Source organism: Vicugna pacos, chromosome 16 (genome assembly GCF_048564905.1).
Source record: "Vicugna pacos chromosome 16, VicPac4, whole genome shotgun sequence".
In the NCBI taxonomy this organism is placed as follows: domain Eukaryota; kingdom Metazoa; phylum Chordata; class Mammalia; order Artiodactyla; family Camelidae; genus Vicugna; species Vicugna pacos.
The window spans coordinates 59,147,736-59,160,718 of record NC_133002.1 but is presented as its reverse complement, the minus strand read 5'-3'; the positions used below and the strand labels follow the sequence as shown (position 1 = coordinate 59,160,718).

The 12,983-nt window shown below is 50.4% G+C and overlaps 1 protein-coding gene across 5 annotated transcripts in view; it reads right to left on the bottom strand.

The window, feature by feature from the left end:
- Positions 1-6,931: 6,931 nt before the first annotated feature.
- The window catches only part of MGAT5B (alpha-1,6-mannosylglycoprotein 6-beta-N-acetylglucosaminyltransferase B), a 66,618-nt gene continuing 60,566 nt past the window's right edge, over positions 6,932-12,983 (bottom strand). For 2 of the 5 annotated variants that reach the window (XM_072939656.1, XM_006199427.4), the window contains exons 15-17: positions 10,348-10,422; positions 8,835-9,091; positions 6,932-8,403 (exon numbers count right to left, since the gene is read on the bottom strand). In XM_072939656.1, the coding sequence (XP_072795757.1) occupies positions 8,205-8,403; positions 8,835-9,091; positions 10,348-10,422 (531 nt within the window). In that variant the 3' untranslated portion in view covers positions 6,932-8,204. Of the gene's footprint in view, positions 8,404-8,735; positions 9,092-10,347; positions 10,423-12,983 lie in introns of all 5 variants that reach the window. The other 3 variants (XR_012059866.1, XR_012059865.1, XM_072939657.1) reach the window with 2 other exon arrangements.

Below are 12,983 nucleotides of genomic sequence, written 5' to 3'. Positions count from 1 at the left end.
CCTACTGGGTCATTTGATCTTCACTGCTTACAAGCTGTGTGACGTTGGGCAAGTTACTTAAACTCTCTGTGCCTCAGTTTTCTCAACTGCAAAATGGGGATAAAATAGTACCGACCTGACGGGACTGCAAAGCAAAGCATATGAAATGACAAATCATATGTCAAACTCTCAGCCTGGTGTCTGAAGAGAGTAAATACCTGGTGAATATTAGTCTGCCTTTTTTTTAAATTGAAGTACAGTTGATTTACAATATTGCATTAGTTTCAGGTGTACAGCAAAGTGATTTAGTTATGTATGTATTTCTTTCAGATTCTTTTCCATTATAGATTATTATAAAATATTGAATAGTTCGCTGTGCTCTACAGTAAATCCTGGTTGTTTGTTATATACATAGTAATATATATCTGTCAATCCCAAACTCCTGATCTGTCTCCCCCTTTTCCCTTTGATAACCATACATTTGTTTTCTATGTCTGTGAATCTATTTCTGTTTTGTAAATAGGTTCATTTGTGTCATTTTTTTAGATTCTACATCTAAGTGGTATCATATTTATCTTTCTCTGACTTCACTTAGTATGGTAATCTCTAGGTCCATCCATGTTGCTGCAAATGGCAATATTTCACTCTTTTTTATGGCTGAGTAGTATTCCATTGTATATGTACACCACATCTTCTTTATCCAGTCACCTGTTGTTGGACATGCAGGTTGCTTTGCTTCCATACCTTGGCAATTGTAAATGTTGCTGTGAACATTGAGGTGCATGTATCTTTTCAAATTAGGATTTCTGTCTTTTTCAGATATATGCCCAGGATTGGGATTGCTGGATAATACGGCAGCTCTGTTGTTGGTTTTTTAAGGAATTGCCATACTGTTTTCCATAGTGACTGCACCAGTTTACATTCCCAGCGACAGTGTAGGAGGGTTCCCTTTTCCCCACACTCTCTCCATTTATTATTTGTAGACTTTTTGATGATGACCATTCTGAAGGGTGAGAAGTGATACCTCATTGTAGTTTTGACTTGCATTTCTCTAATCATTAGTGATGTTGAGCATCTTTTCAATGTGCCTGTTGACCACCTGGATGTCCTTGGAGAAATGTCTATTTAGGTCTCTGCCCATTTTTGATTGGGTTTGTTTTTTTGACATTGAGTTGCATGAACCGTTTGTATATTATGGAAATTAAGCCCTTGTCTGTCACATCGCTTGCAAATGTTTTCTCCCAGTCCGTAGGTTGTCTTTTCGTTTTATTTATGGTTTCTTTTGCTGTGCGAAAGCTTGTAAGTCTGATTAGGTCCCATTTATTTATTTTTGCTCTTATTTCTATTGCCTGGGGTGACTGATCTAAGAAAATGTTACTATGATTATGTCAGAGAATGTTTTGTCTATGTTCTCTTCTAGGAGTTTTATGATACCTTATATTTAGGTCTTTAAGCCATTTTGAGTTTATTTTTGTATATGGCATGAGGGAGGGTTCTAACATCATTGATTTATGTGCAGCTGTCCAGCTTTCCCAACACTACTTGCTGAAGAGACTGTCTTTTCTCCATTGTATATTCTTGCCTCCTTGTCAAACATTGATTGTACGTGTGTGGGTTTATTTCTGTTCTATTGATCTGTATGTTTTTGTGCCAAAGCCACACTGTTTGGATCACTGTAGCTTTGTAGTATAGTCTGAAGTCTGGAAAGGTTATGCCTCCAGCTTTGTTCTTTTTCCCCAAGATTACTTTGGCAATTCTGGATCTTTGTGGTTCCATATAAATTTTAGGAATATTCTAGTTCTCTGAAAAATGTCCTGGGTAATTTGATAGGGGTTACATTAAATCTGTAGATGGCTTTGGGTAGTAAGGCCATTTTAACAACATTATTTCTTCCAATCCAAGAGCATGGGGTATCTTCCCATTTCTTTGAATCATCTTCAATTTCCGCTAACAATGTTTTATAGTTCTCAGGGTAGAGGTCTTTCACATCCTTAGTTAGGCTTAGTCCTAGGTTTTTTCTGTTTTTTGGCTTTTTTGATGTGACTTTAACTTTCTATTTGTTACTTTCTCTTTCTGATATTTCATTGTTGGTGTAAAGAAATGCAACAAATTTCTATATGTTAATCTTGTATCTTGCTGAATTTATTTACTAGTTCTAATAGTTGTTCTTGCAGTGTATTACACTGATTGATTTGCATATGCTGGACCATCCTTGGCACTGTGGAATGAATCCAACCTGATCATGATGTATAATCCTTTTTATGCATTATTGGATTTGGTTTGCTAATACTTTGTTGAGGGTTTTTGCCTTCAATTTTCTTTTCAATTTTCTTTCTAATTATTTTTGAATTTAATTTTAAATTTCCTTCTAATTTTCTTTTTTTGTAGTGTCTTTGTCTGGTTTTGGTATCAGGGTTATGGTGGCTTCATAGAATGACTTTGGGAGTGTTCTCTTCCCTTCAATTTTTGGAATAGTTTGAGCAGGATAGGTTTAAGTTCTTTGTATGCTGTGGTAGACTGCCCCAGTGAAGCCATCCGGTCCTGGACTTTTGTTTGCAGGGAGTTTTAAAATTACAGATTCTATTTCACTTCTAGTGATCACTCTGTTCAAATGATCTGTTTCTTCTTAACTTAATTTTGACAGGCTGTATGTTTCTAGCAACTTGCCATTTCATCTAGCTTGTCCAATTTGTTGGCATCTAACTGTTCATAGTATTTTCTTATGATTTTTTTGCATTCCTGCAGTGTTGCTTGCTATTTCTCCCCTTTCATTTCTTATTTGGCTCTTCTCTTCTTGGTGAGCCCGGCTACGGGTTTGTAGATTTTGTTTGTCCTTTCAAAAAACTGGCTCTTGGTTTTATTGATCTTTCCTAATGTTTTTTAAATCTCTATTTTATTTATTTCCGCTCTGATCTTTGTTATTTCCTTCTTTCTGCTGACTTTGAGTTTTGTCTTTGTCTAGTTCTTTTAGGTGTGTGTTTGAGGTTTTTCTGGTTTCTTGAGGAAGGACTGCATCAATGTGAACATTCCTCAGGATTGCTTTTGCTGCATCCCATAGATTTTGTAAGATTGTGTTTTCATTGTCATTTGTCTCAAGGTATTTTCTGATTTCCCCTTTGATTTCATCATTGATACATTGATTTTTTTTTTTTAGTAGCATGTTGTTTAGTCTATATGATTTTTCCCCCTCATTTTTCTTTCTGTGGTTGATTTCTAGTTTCATACCATTGTGGTAAGAAAAGATGCTTGAAATAATTTCTATCCTCTTAAATTTGTTGAGGCTTGTTTTGTGCCCTAGTTTGTGGTCCATGCTAGGGAATATTCCATACACACTTGAAAAGAATGTATATTCTGTTTCTTGGAGGGAACAGATACAGTGTCCTCTAGATACCAACTAAATCTAACTATTGTGTGGTTTAGGATCTGTTGCCTGATTTTTGTTTTGTTTTGTTTTGGTCTAGAGGATCCATCCCCTGATGTCAGTGGGGTGTTAAGCTCTCCTTCTCTTATTGTATTCCTGCCCATTTCTCCCTTTGTTAGTATGTGTTTCATATACTTAGGTGCTCCTTTACTGGGTGCATGTATGTTAACGACTGCAGTATCCTCTTCTTGTATTGATCCCTTTATCATTATGTAGTGTCCTGCTTTGTCTTTCTTTTTGGACTTCGTTTTCAAGTCCATTTTGTCTGATGAGTATTGCTGCCCCTGCTTTGTTGTTTCCATTTGCATGAAATCTCTCTCCATCCTCTCACTTCCAATCTGTGTGTCTTTCACCCTAACATGGAATCTCTTTAATTAATATTTTATAGGTTTTCTTAAATCCAATCTGCCATTCTGTCTTTTGATCAGAGCATTTAGACCATTGACATTTAAAGGAATTTTTACGAATTATGTACTGAGTGCCACTTTAAACCTTGTTTCCAAGTTGATTTTGTGGTTCCACTCTTCTTTTTGTTCTTCCTTTGGCGGTTTGATGGTTTTCTTTCGTGTTATGCTCGAGCTCCTTTCTATTTGGTTTTGTGATTCTGCTGTGTTATTTCTGACTTGTAGTTACCCTGGTTTTCAAGTGTGGTAATGCACGTGCTTTACAGTGATAGTCATGAGTTCAAACGCATTCTACAAGATCTAGCTTTTTTTATCCCCTTCCCCTACATTTTGTGATTTTTTTTTAGAAATTTTTTTTTTTTGGTGGGGGGGTGGTAATTATATCTATTTATTTTTAGAGGAGGTACCAGGGATTGAACCCAGGACCTCCTGCATGCTAAGCATGCACTCTACCACTTGAGCTATACCCTCCCCCTACATTTTATGATTTTGATGTCCTATTTTACATCTTCATGTTTATCCTTTGGCTGTTAATTATAGCTATTATCACTTTTATAATTTTTTTGTTTTTTAATCTATATGCTGGCTTACTCAGTCCCTTTATACATTTGCTTTTCCTATTGTTTGTCTTTCCTATAGAGCCTTTTCTATTTAGAGAAGATCTTTCACTATATTTTTTTAGGTTCGGTTTATTAGCATTGCTGTGTTCTTTTAGTTTTTGCTTGTCTGAGAAATCCTGAGTTCCTCCTTCTGTTCTAAATGATGCTCTCGCTAGGGAGAGGGCGCAGGCTTCCCGCTTCCAGGACTTTGGTACATGTCTTGCCGCTCCCTTCTGGCCTGCAGCGTTTCTGTAGAGAATCAGCCAATAGCCTTATGGCGGTTCCCTTGTAACTTGCTTTTTTCTTGTTGCCTTTAGAATCCTCTCTTTAACTTTTGCCATTTTAATTATAATATATCTTGGTGTGGGTCTGTTTGGGTTCATCTTGTTTGTGATCCTCTGCTTCCTGTACCTGGGTATTTTTTCCTTCTTTAGATTTAGGAAGTTTTCAGCCATAATTTCTCCAAATACATTTTTGGTCCCCTTTTATCTTTCTTCTGCTTCTGGAACCCCTGTGGTGTGTAGGTTGGCATGCTTGTGTCATCCCATAGATCTCATACGTTGCTTTCAGTTTTTTCATTTATCTTTCTGTCTGCTGTTCTGTTGGGTGATTTGTTGTTCTGCCTTCCAGATCACTTGTTTGTTCTTCTGCATTATGTAGTCTGCTGGTCATTGCCTTTAGCTCGGTTTTTATCTTGGCAATTGAGTTGTCTACTTTTGATTGGATCCTCTTTATGGTTTCTAGTTTCTCATTACAGTGGTCTGCATTTCTATCAGTTATATTTCTTAATTCCTTTAGCATTTTTAGGGAGGGGGAGGGCATAGCTCAGTGGTAGAGCACATGCCTAGCACGCACAAGGTCCTGAGTTCCATCCCCAGTACCTCCATTAGACACATATTAATAAAAATGCTAATTTTTTTTAATCTCCTTTTTGAACTCAGGCTCAGGTAGACTGGAGAGGTCTGTTTCATTGTTCTTTCAGGAAATTTCTCTTTTCATTGAGTAGTTCCTTTGCTTTTTCATCTTACTTAAATTTCTCTGGCTATAAATTTAGGAGAAATAGTTATCTATGGTGGTCTTGACAGGCTGTTTATGTAGGAGTGTCCCTGTGTAGACTGTGTGAGTCCAATATTTTGGTGTGAGGGCTGTTTCTAGTATGGATGCCTGCCATGTCTTAGAGTGTGCTGGCCACTGTCCCCTTGATTGGAGGTGTGTTTGGTGACCAGAGCCTGCACTGGACATTGGGTGGGGCCTCCTCTGCCCTGTGACTGTCACAGCCCTGGTGTGGGGGTAGAGTCTGCTCCCCAGTTGTTGAAGAGGCCCCCAGGTCCACCTCGAAGCTGTACTATGAGGCAGACAGGCCTGGAGTGCTCCCACTAGGAAAGGAACCTGTGTATTCCTCCCCGGGGGCTGTCCACAGGGGACGTGTGATTCTGTGAGGCCACCTGCCAGCCACTGGGTGCACCAACAAAGTCTGCTGGTGCTGGACCCCCCCCGAGGGAATGCTGATAATTGGTTCAGATGTCAGCCCCACCCCCACAGTGTACTAGCCTGCTGATGCTGTAGCCACATCCCATCGCGAGCATGCTGACAGCAGGGGTCTCATGGCGGACTTGGGCTCACCTGTTGCGCTAATGCTGGAGCTCCGATGGCAGATCCGTGCCTTGACTTGCATGTATAACAGTGGTGTCCAGACCACATTCCAGCCCCTTGGGATGTATAAGTGAAACTAGACGGAGTCCTCTCCCCGGGCCTGATCATTGAAGCCCTAGCCCGTGTGTACTAGCAGGTGCACGTTTCAGACTGGGAAGTGCAGCCAGGTGGTAGCTGTCGGCGCTGGGGTCCCTCTCTACCCTGCCTGGCAGCATGCCGGTCCCACACACTCTTCCCGAGCAAAGTCCGGTTCTGGCGGGCCTCCCAAATGGCCAGGGGGTTCCCAGGGTGACAGAACCTGTCCTTTTTCACGGCTCCCTCCCAGGGGACAGGTCCCGTCCCACTTCCTTTTTATTTTCATCCTCCCTGGTTATGTGGGGGTCCTTCCTACAGCTTTGATTGTGAGAGAGATCTGCCAGCTTTCAGCCGGTTTTCCGTGAGAACCGTTCCACATGTAGATGTATTTTTGATGTGTTTGTCTTCCTATTCCACCATCTTGATCGCCCTCCCTAGTCAGTCTTATGATCTGGCTCAGGCTCTCATCAAAGCACATTTATGGTTTCACACCACACAGCAAACACAGCCAGCAGAGGCCAGCCCCAGGTGAACAGACCTGGGTACAGCCAGTGCCCCTGACGCTGGCCAAGCCGGTCACAGCGTCAGGGGCACTGGGAGGGGCCCGGGGTCCCTGGCACCTGCAGGCACTTCCTTTGGGCAGCCTGACACAGCCCCAACTTTGCAGATGGAGTGACAATGTGGAGGAGGGGCCCCCGAGAGCCACCCCTCCCCTGGGCGTCCACACTCCCTTGCTCGTCCAGGCCTGGGCGTCCCAGGAAAAGACGAGAAATAGCACAGCTTGTCCTCTGCACCTCACATCCCAATAAAATATTTATTATTTCAAGAAATAAATCTTTAAAAAAAGAGAGAGAGAAGAGTGTCTCTATTGCTTTCCCCGAAAGGTCAGGTCCTTGGTGACTACTGAGTTTCTGTGGCTGCAGGGGCAGCCCAGGCCAAGAGGGCTCTCCAAGGGGAGGCATCCTCCTTAAGGCCCGCAGCAGGGCTAGCCCCGCTCTCGGACTCTCAAAGCCCTGGGGGCTGCCTCCCTGGGAGGGTGGAGGGGCAGGCCTAGGTGGGTGGGGCGGGGTTGCCAGGAAGGGAGCAGGGTTAAAAACAGGTGGGGTGGCAGTGTTTCTGAAGGCCTGACCTATTTCCTCCGACAGGGCTCTGGGTGGAGGGGAAGGCATGCCACATGGAGATGGATGGCTGGATCCAGAAGTGGTCTGAAGCTGGAGGTAGGGACACGGACGCAGCTTTGATGGGGTGGGGGTAGCAGGCCTGGGCAGGCAGCATGTGGGCTGGGTGGGCCACGAGGCTGAGGCGCCATCCCCAGCCTCTGCCTAAGAAAGATGGTTGGGGGAGGAGGGGGAGGCTGCTAGAGCCTGTTCTCAGAGGCTGGGGTGGGAACTGAGGCTTTGGAGACAAATCCACGGTCTGGAATCACAGTCATGCTGGGATAGGTTTCAGGAAATGCCCAAAGTGAAGAGAGTTGGAACAAGCAAGAGAGGAAACAATTCAACCCCGGGTCTAGGTGGTCCCTGTAACCCTCACTGTGGTCCCCAAGTGTGGAAGGGAGGGGATATTTGGGAAAGCGGGAGGGGTGGGGCAAAGAGGAGGTATGAACAGGGTCCCCCAGCCTTGCCTTCCCTCCAGTCCCCTGCCTTTTCTGTCCACAAACCCAGACAACTCCAGAGGGACCCCTCACACATCACTCCCCACTCCCTGGACCCTCCCCTGGGCCACTGGGCAAGCATCACCCTCCGGGGTACATCCAGAGGCCCCATCTGGAGGGCCCTCTCTCCATCCGGTCCAGATCTGGCCTTGCACAAAGCAAGGGACCTCCGACCACCTGCTCCTGGGCCTGTGAGACCCTCTGCCCAGCCCCACAGCTGCTTGGCCACAGCGATGCCAGGAGCCCTCGGGACGAGAACGTAGGCGGGCGCTGCCCCGCCCCCAGGCCTGCGCACCGCTCTGCTCTGCCCGGTAAGGAGGCTCCAGCTCGGGGGGGCGCCGAGGGGTGGGCGGGTCGCTGGAGCTGGGAATCTGCTGGTGCTTTCCCCTGCGGCAGGGAGGGCTGGCCGGGCGGCGCCCTCACAGGCAGGCCCGGCACAAGGCCACCTGGCCCTTGCGGAAGTCTCGGCAGGGGCAGAGCCGGCGGTACTTGGTGCTGGAGCCCGCGCAGCTGAAGAGCAGGGGCTCCTTCTGCAGGAAGCACTCCTGGCCGGGCTGGCCGAAGGCCGGGTACAGGTGGTTCATCCCCGACTCGGTGCTGTCACAGGGCACCTGCAGCCTGCGGCGGGCAGCGGGCTCTCAGGCGGGGCGCTGCCCACTCCCCTGCCCTGGCCCATCCCATTCCCCACCCAGGAAGATGTTTCTAGGAGGAGCCAGGACAAACCCCCGGTTGCAGCTTCTCCTCCCACTGGCTGTGAAAGGGGAGGAGAGGGGCCAGGTGGGCGGGGCCGCAGGCTGACCCCCCAGGAGGACCCTTGGGCTGGGCCCTGAGGGAGGGAAGGAGGCGCCGGGAACTGCTCTGGTGGTTTGGGGCGGAGGCTTTGCCAAGAGTAGGGTAGCTGTGCCGTGGCTGCCTGCCCCGCGGTCCCTTCTGGATCCTTACTGACTCACTGGAAAGCACTGAAGCCCCCCACCGCTGACGGGGCCCAGGCGCGGCAGTTGTGGGAGCCACGAGGGGAGCTGGGCCCGGCCAGGCGGGGGCTCACTCACTTCCGGAAGGCGTCCTGGCTGTTGAGGAAGGGGAAGAAGGAGGGCTCACAGATCAGCCCGTGGTCCAGGCAGGCATCCGTGCAGGCCCTCCCCGCGGCGGCCAGCCAGGCCCGGAGGGAGTGCGCCGGGGGCCAGGCCCCGGCGGCCAAGCTGGCGTTGCGGGCCCACTCGAGGTGGGTGGCATTGGGGGCCAGGATGAAGGGGCTCTGCGGGGCTCGGGCCCCTGGGGGGGCAGGGCCTGGGGCGGCGCAGAAGTCCTGCCAGGAGGAAAGCAGCGTTAGAAAGGGATGGGGCCACAGATGCCGCTGGCTCGCACGTGGCCGAGCGGCCTTGTCTCAACGCCAGTTCCTGCATCATTTCCTTGACTCCTCGCAGCAGCGCCCCCTACAGGTACAAATGTGTCTCCAACTATTTTATGGGAGAGGGACAGCAGCTCAGAGAGGTCAAGGAACCTGCCCAGGGCCTCACGGCTGGATGACGTAGGCAGGATTTGAACTCGGGTCTGTCTGTGAACTGTCCACCCTGCGCTGCTGGTCCCACTTGAGCTAGGCTCAGGGTTTCCATTCTGGGGCCGGTGCAGCCTGCCCACAGCGGGTCAGGGACGGGGCTAGCTAGAGGGGCGCTCCCTGCGGCGGTCTGCTCCAGGGGCTGGCAGGGCCCAGCAAGCGCTCTTCTGTGAGCTTCACGACATTGCTCCCAGCCACCCACAGGGACAGAGTCCTGGGTTCTGGCCCCGGCCCTGCACCACTCACTCTGTGACCCCGGCAAGCCCTCCCTTCTGGGGGCTTCAGTGTTTCCAACTTGAAAAAATGGGCTAGAACCACTCTCCCAGCTCCTCATATTTGTGGGACCAGGGTCAAGGTGTGGACAGAGGCCACACCCAATCTCTGAATAGACAGCAACAGGTCAACCTCCACCTGGTCCCACAGCCCAGTCGGGGCCTGGAGCTCACTTCCTGGCAGCACCTAGAGACCAGGAGACTGAGAGGTGCACTGTGTCTGGGCCCCTGTGGCAGCTCAGGTCCCTGCAGGGCCGGGAGGCCTGCTTCTGGAGCAGGAGGCCCTTCCCCTAGGTTCTCCTGGGCTGAGGTCTTCATCTCCCACCTCAGTCTGGCTGACCCTCATCCTAGGGGGCGGGGGCGGGGTTCCATACTTCCACTCAATCGTTACCAAACTTTTAAACATAACAGAAGTCTTTAGTGGAGGGTACAGCTCATGCTTAGCGTGCACGAGGTCCTGGGCTCAATCCCCAGTACCTTCAGTAAACCTAATTAACTACCCCCACAAAAAAATGTGTTTCTGTGCTGTAATAGGGGGTTGGGGTTCTAGAGCTGGGGGCCCAGGGCAGGGGCACCCCAGGTCAGGCCTCTGAGCAGCACTGCTCGCCTCTGCCCATCTCCAACTCCACCGGGAAGGAAACAGGATTGGAGGACCTGGGAGCTTAACGAAGGCTGCACCTTGGGCACTACAGCTGGCTCGGCCCCTGCCCGAGGCAGAGTGGGGGACACACCTACCTGGTGCTGGATGTAGGCATGGATCCGCTCCAGCATCCCCTCACAGGTGTACTCGTAGGGCAGGTAGGGGTCTACCTGTGGGAGAGACAGGCAGACACATGAGGTAGGAGGAGCCCTCGTCTCCCCTCCCCAGACCTGGCTGCCGAAGACCCTGCACTGGGGGGCGCTCTCATCCTGCACCAGGGAGCTGACACCATCCACTCAGATGTCCCGCTCCCTGGTGCACCCTCCAGTGGTCCTTGGGGGCGCAGGACCACTCAGGCCTCCTCACTCCTTCCACTGAGTTTCTCCTTCCTTAAAGCTCAGCATTCCATCCCTTCCTGGGATGTGATGCCTGCTCTTCCCCAGCCAACCCCTGAATTCATTCTCCCCTCTAAGGTGTCACCTCCTCCAGGAAGCAGACCTGGAGTGCCACTGCCCCCCCCCGTAGGCACTCAGGAAATAGTCATGAAATGAAAAAACATCCCCAGCTCTACCAGTATTCTGCTCAAGCTGTGGAATGTTCACACAAAGGAATGGGGGGCAGCCCCCAGCCTGATGGAATGTGATGACATTGGCAAAGCTTCCCACCCAGGCCAGGCACCTGGGACTCACAGGAGATAGGTGTCCCCAAACAGAAGCCACATCCCATCAGTCTAAATATTGAAGTTATAGGGCAACTCACGCTGGGGGCTGGGGCCCAAGAAGCAAGGGGAAGAGAGAAGAGGTGATAAGGAGGGATCCACTTCTTCTCCACTCTTCTTACCTGGCCACCCCCCCCCCCCATTTACATCACCCTGGCCCAGCCCACAGCCACCCTGGGGGTGACATGGGGGACAGTCCCTCCCAGAGTCAGAGAAAGGTCTGCTTTAGCGTTCGCCCCCTACCACAGGCAGCTCAGCCCTCCTGTTAATAACTGTTTTCCTGCCAGCAGCTCCAAAAGCCAGGTCGTTTTAGCCCAGGGAGTGAAATCTGGCAGGTCTGCCCCCATCATGAGAGGGGTGTGTCAGACAGCCAATGCTTTCTGGAGCCCCCACCTCGAAGGGCTGGAGGTCCACCCTGTGCCCTCTGGCCAAAATGACCTCCTGGACACTCAAGCTGAGGGTGAAGTCTCAGGGACGCAGTGGCCACCACCAGGACTGATTCTCGGGACAAGACCCGACCCATCTGACCGTGCCCCTCTTCTGACTTGATCTGTATCTTAATCCTGAGGCAGCTCCCAATTCCCAGAGAACTCCAGGTCCACATCCAGCTGCGCAGCCTTTCCAACCCTAGAGCTCCACACACCCGGTCCTAGCCGGAGCTGACAGCCCCCAGGGCCCCGGCAGCTGCTGCTCCAGCACGTTCCCAGTCACCTCTGGGGGCAGTGGGGGAAGGGAGATGCCACTCAAGTACAAGGCTTCAAGTCCTGGTTATAAATAAAACCTCCCAGAGAAGAGATTTCCCCTCCAAATGTCACTCTGCCTGGCCCTGGCAGGAACCCCCGAGCTACCTAACCCCCTGGTGGTCTGGAGCCCCACGTCACGCGGTGATTCGGAGCACCCCCCCCCTCCAAGGTGGGTATTTGCAGCAGCCACGTCCCACCTGCCACGGATCTCCCAGCGGAGGAGCCAGCCTGCCTGGAAATTACCCCCATTAGGTCTCATTACAGGTGTACATGGTGATCAGTCTCCATAGGATGACAGGTGCTGGTCCTACCGGGACTGCTGGCTGAGGTAATGAGAACTGAGAACTGGAGGGAGCCAGAAGGCAGGAGTGCATCCTTCCCCTCCCCTCCCCTCCCCTCAAAAGACCTCAGCCTGGAGGGAGAGATGCCTGAAGGGCAAACCCACCGAGGCTGAGAGACGTGAAAAGGGCCCCCACCTGGCGCCTGTCAGGTGGGGGACAGCTAGGCCGGTGCCGCAGGTCTCCTCCCCCACCTCCCTCTCCCAGTGCAAGGCCCCAGGACTTGCAGAACAGCCTGCATCCCCATGGGGACCCTCATTCGCGCCCTCAGCTCCTGCCAGCTGTCCCTAAATCAATTTTCTGAAATAGGATGGCCAGAATTACTCAGGGCACTTGGTTAAAATGCAAGCTCCAAGGTCATGCCCAGTCCTTTAAAATGAGAAGCTGGGGATAGGCGCAGGAGTCTGCATTTTAAACACCTCCCAGGAGATTCTGGGGGTAAGGGCTCAGCTGTCCTGGGGGCAGGGTGGGACCCACGAAGAGTGAGGTGGGAGGTGTGCTGAGGCAGAGGGGCCACAGCTGGCAGATTTGCAATACCTTGGTTCTTGGCCCTTTTGTTACTGTCATTTTTAAATTAACGCATTTAAACAGATGTTCAAATACAAAAAAATAATCAAGAGAAAACAATGCAAAGTAAGTTCTCCTCCGACCCCAGACGCCCAGCCCCGTCCCCAGGGCAGCCACTGTTACCAATTCCTTGTGTGTCCAACCAGAAACTGTGTGTGACTAGATGAGCCGGTTCCTAAGCACAGCCACCTCCCCCACCCCGCCCTCCACACCCCCCATTAGGTCTGCGCCCCCACAGGGCAGGGACCTTAGCTCAGCAACGCATCCTGGAGGTGGGGCCAGACCTGAGGCCTGGGGGTGGACAGCAGCCTTTCGGGGACACCGCACTCCTGGCCCCCAGAGGGTTGCTTTTGCAAGGGGGAGGA